This window comes from Porites lutea, chromosome 3 (assembly GCF_958299795.1).
Source record: "Porites lutea chromosome 3, jaPorLute2.1, whole genome shotgun sequence".
NCBI lineage: Eukaryota > Metazoa > Cnidaria > Anthozoa > Scleractinia > Poritidae > Porites > Porites lutea.
Genome location: NC_133203.1, coordinates 42,986,347 through 42,991,484, shown reverse-complemented (window position 1 = coordinate 42,991,484; position 5,138 = coordinate 42,986,347). Strand labels below are relative to the sequence as shown.

Here is a 5,138-nt window from a genome sequence, read left to right as displayed (position 1 = left end):
AAAAAATTCCCCCTTTCGGGCGGAGCTTCCATGTATAGAGAATGCCTTCCCCCCCCCCCCCCAACCCCCGCGTATCGTAGTGTAATGAATCAATGACCAGTATATTTTGTAATTTTGAATCATTTGGAAATTCAAAACGTTTATGAACTAGCTTGTATAAGACTCCAAATAAAATATTTTCTTCTCTTATCTTGTGTTGTCAACAGGCCTGGTCAATCAATCAAACAACACCTTATCAGTGTTCCTTTTTGTATCCAAACAACAGTGAGGGCTTTGAACAAGCACAACACCTGATAGCAATTAATTGAAAGTCCTACAAGTACGCAACCTACTAAACCCTGGAAAATACAAACAGCCTCACCCAAACAAAGGTGTGCATATGCTCTGTTACTGTACAGTTCAGCCATCAGATCCTTGTCCTTGCAGTTCACTTTAATCCCCTCAGTATAAAAGTAAACGGCGTAGCTGTAGTCTCTTTTGTCGCAACCTTTACTGCCTTCATCATTGAAAACCTCTGCAATTCCTGAAAATGAAGCAAATTGAAGTATCTTTAATAGTACGTGTTGAACGTGTTGATATTTTACCGTACTACCTTCAACCATTCTACATTTTATTTTTAGCTCATGGTGTGAGTAAAAGAAGAGAGAGGTAGATTCAATCAGTCAGTTGCTCACTTGCCGCTAAGTTTTATGAATTTTCAGCTTGTTTCATTCTCCTGATCTGGTTCGGTCTGTTTATTTTGCATTGGTTGTTCCCGGTAGTTTTTTGTGCAGTTGCGATTCTAAAGTTACAGTCAACAGACCCTTTCACGGTTTTTTCAATTAAAATTAGTGAAATTGCCAAGTTTGATAGTGATTTGTTGAAAACCAACGAAGATATAGGTGCGGCACAAAGTCGCGAAATTTTACAGACGTTTGTATGTGCCCCCCCCCCCGCGCGCCAACTCTACAAACGTCTGTAAAATTTAGCGACTTTGCGGAGCTGACAATTTTACTAATTTTAATACGCTCCTTCCAGTGTTGTCGACAGATTTTCCCTAACTTGTTGAACTCGTGGAAAGGTCTATTCAGAACCGATATGCAAATAAAGTACTATGCCGACTTGTATTCCAAAAATTTTTTTGTTTCGTATGTAATCAAGTTTTCGTTTCAGGTAATCAAGATTGCATGTAAAAGAATCAAGATTTTTTTCGAAGTATCAAGTTTTGCGTTTCAAAGAATCAAGTTTTTCATTGGTGTATATTGAGATTATCATTGGGTCTCATCAGTAATTGTTACGTCATTAATAGGGGACTTAATATTGGCGCTTTTTTCGGGATTCGTCCTCTTCAAATTTATGGTTTTACAGGAGAATTCCCTTTCGGCGGTTTTCTTTTTTTGTTTTTTAGTGTACTCAGTTTTATCAAGAGCTATAATGGCTCTCGGTTTTATTTTTAAAAAAATGTTTTGGGGGTTTCCATATTAGTTACCGTATTGTTGGTAACAAGAACAACAACTCTTCATGTAAATACCACGATGTGTACAACTAATTCACCGTTCATTGCTTTGCATGAACATCTGCAAATTATTTAAAAACTATAGTAAGATTTGATTGCCGTTTTTGACTGCCAGGCTCTGTGGGTTTTCGGTTTCCATCGATTTTTATTGTGGTTTCTCACTTTTCGCCCTTTTTTTGGTTAGTTTATTTTGTTATTGTTTTTTGCAGTTTTTTGGATTCATTAAAAGTGGTTTCTGGGTAACTGCCCACCTACCTCTTCCCTAAGTTAACATTAACACTACTTTTCACTTAGTGCAAAATTGTTACTTAGGGGAGGGGTAGGTGGTCACCATTTATTTATTTATCTATTTAGCTTGAAAACAATAAAATCTGCCAAAGAGGAAAATGCGAACGCTCTACGCGTTGCGTTTTGGGTGAAATCAGGTTGAACTGGGAATTAAAATAAGGTTGGGCAAATGTACATGCTTAAACCAGTTAGTCCGCTAATGTCAGTTCAGAGGCACCTTCTCGTACTGGTTAACTATCTGGTCTTTGTCTTTTTACTGTAGTTTTTCACTTTTAAGTTCAACAATAATTTCAAATATTCCTCCTCATTTTTAATCACTGAAAACGTTCGAAAAGTCATCCAAAACTTTCTTTAACATTTATTGAACCGATGACTGCAACCTAATTGTGTCAGTTTTCTATGAATGAAATATTGGCTAGATTTTTGGGAAAAAATTAAAGAAATGAATAAAACACGAGGCTTCCAACCAGAATCATCCATTAAAGTCACTATTTTAGAACAATCCAACAAAAAGTCCATCAAAATCTCTTTAAGGTTTTCCCGTTCTTACGTAATTCCTTTTTTCCTTGAAGGACCTTAAGCAACGACGACGGCAAGGGCTACAAAAAAGTCACTGACAAAGTGAAGCCTGACTTGATTGCACTTATTCCATCTCGTTCAATTCGTCAAATGCTGGCAATTTTTTCTGGAGTTGAATTCTAAAAGAGTGTAACGAACTTCAAGAAAAGAAAAACATGGTCGTTCTTTTGTGTTCACGTCCTCCACAGTACGTAAAAATAGGCACCCAGTTCACGTCGTAGTCATGCAGTAGCGGAAAAGAAATGTACAAAAAAGCGTGATGCACGTGTAGAGTTGTTGTTTTGCCAATCTAAATCTAGTGCTGTTTTGCCGCTCTCGTTGACGTCGCCTTCGTCGTTACTTAAGCTTCCTATTGTTCATCAGTCATCTTACTTTATTAGACCACATCTTTCTTTGAGATTCAATTTCTGTTCTTTCGTTGTAGTAGCGTTGACCATGAAATGAAATGTATCTTTTTCATTTTGCTGCCTTATTTTGTTTACTTTTTTTGTCGTCAAAAATTTTGCTTTTTTCCCTTGGTCCGTTGGTAATAAACCGTTATATTAACAGTTGTAAGAATTCTTACCTTTCAAAGTCTCTTCATCAAAGTCCAGTCCTTGTTCACTGGGTGATGTGGCATCACTCTCACTTCCTGCTTTGATTTCACTCTCCGCCATGATCATGAAACCACGAATACTTGGATCAAGAAAATAAAGTTGTTTGAATTTTATCATCACGCAGCAATTCTTTAAAATTGTCGTTTAGTTTATCATCGGATTCATTAGATGTTAAATAAAAAAAGTTTCACGTATCTGGGCTTTAATCTCCGCTAGATAAGATTGTACTGACAAATGTGCTATCAATAAATGACAAACCCTCCACCACCATCGGGCAGCTTCCAAGAAGCGCACAACCTATAAACTGGGTCCTAGAGGGGTTGGGGGGGGTAGAGACTGAGAATACGTAGGACTAAATAATAAAACGTAATATAGTTAATTAAGGATTCCAAAGGAGTTACGTGCGGTATTTTTGGTTTTTCATTCTCGGCTAATAAGATCGACTTAGATTTTTTTCCGGTTCCACATGTTGGTTGGTTCGATTACCAACGGCGATTAGGTGCTTCTTTTTCTATGTTTAGGGTTTGTCGTACATCGGTGCTTCGTTTTCGCTGTTTTTTTTTTTTTAAATGGTTAAATTTTGTTCACTGCAATAAAAAAACACGAGTTTGACGACTTTTATTTCTGTGGAGAAAGAAATGGGGTGTGAGAGCCATAACAAAGGAATACGAAAGCAAGCAAAAGGCAATTGTGCCCAAGTGGAGAAAATATAACCTAAAAAATTTATTTTGATTCCTTTTTCCACTTTGACTATTAAATCATGACTAGAACGGGAATGACTTAGAATTAAAACCACTTACTTTAACCACATATTTTACGCGGAATATCCCGCGCAGCCTTTTTTTATCATTGCTCACATAAAAGAAAAAAATATGGAAATCATAATGGGTTGTTTTTCTACTGAAATGCACAATAACAAAGACGACAAAACAACATTCCGTCAAGTAGGCAGTCTAGGCAAGAAAACAGTCATACGAGGTCGGTCATTAGTATAGCTTACTTGTATTCTCAGTGAAGGACGACCTCCCGGATTCCACTCGATCAGCCTAAACGGCAAGGGCCGCAAGCTGCGTATAATTCTTCTTTTTAAAGGTATTTGTGTAGCACGCCCCACAAATAAACGCGAGCGGCAAGTGGCTACGCCACAAGCCGCGAGAAACGACGACGTAAACGTAATCCCAAGAACTCTAACCTTTTTTGATACGTGATCGCAGGGTAAACAACACCACGGATTTTAAGAGAATAGGTGGAATGTAAGCACTTAACTACTATCAATTGGTTGATATGATGATAGGAAAAAGGCGTCAACCAAATAAATAACCCTTGCAGAACGTAATAGGACAGTTTTATTTAATGAACCATGACGTGCTTTAGTCATCCTGACCACAAAACATTTGTTTCGATTTGTTGGTCAGGAAACCTTGCAAAACTCATGCTAACAAGAAAACATGAAGGCACAAGATCAGTATTTTAGGAAACAGTATCTCATGACATCTTTTGAAATGACAAAAAGTGTTGTTTGGAGTTTGAACGGTTATCCACAGAGCCTGAATGATCCCTTGGCGGGTTTATTGATGCACCAATACAATTTTTTAAAACAACTTTGTAGAAAGGAAACTAAGCGGTTCCTGTACGGAGTCAATTTGAAAAGCAGTAAGAGAATTTCCACACAAAAACAGCCGGACGCATTCGGTTAACTTAGCAGAAAATTTAGAGCTGGTCTTGGGAATTGACCATGTCATTCGTATAGAAACATGAACAATTTGTAGCTCTACATTTTCCCAGTGGGCATAACCGCATATCACTGGTTATTCTTTTTTCATCGACAGTTTTTTCGAGCTTAAAAAATCTCAGATGAAAACTGAAATGTTAGCGTTGCTTCCTTTTGATACGGTCCAAAAAACTTATTGAGTGCAAAATATCTGTGTTTCACTTTTTGATGAAACCGAAGTTTATTCATGATAGAACAATACTAGTTCACCCAAGTATGATTATGACATCTGAATAGAAAGGAAATCTTTTCAGCTTTCATTTTGAAAGGCGTGTATGATTTTATTTCCAGTAACAACAATACTGTAACTGGCAGCTACCAATTTGCAGATTTAATTTTTAATTGTGACAATAACAATGCTCGAATCTAATTGGCTCTTGACAGCTTATATTTACTGCGTTGTTCTGCC

The 5,138-nt window shown here is 37.2% G+C and overlaps 1 protein-coding gene across 1 annotated transcript; it reads right to left on the bottom strand.

The window, feature by feature from the left end:
• Positions 1-212: 212 nt before the first annotated feature.
• Positions 213-3,075, bottom strand: LOC140932351 (tetratricopeptide repeat protein 4-like). The gene is made up of 2 exons (XM_073381968.1): positions 2,928-3,075; positions 213-523 (listed from the first exon to the last, which is right to left on the bottom strand). The coding sequence occupies exons 1-2, from the start codon at positions 3,073-3,075 to the stop codon at positions 213-215; spliced, it is 459 nt and encodes a 152-aa protein (XP_073238069.1).
• Positions 3,076-5,138: the final 2,063 nt, after the last annotated feature.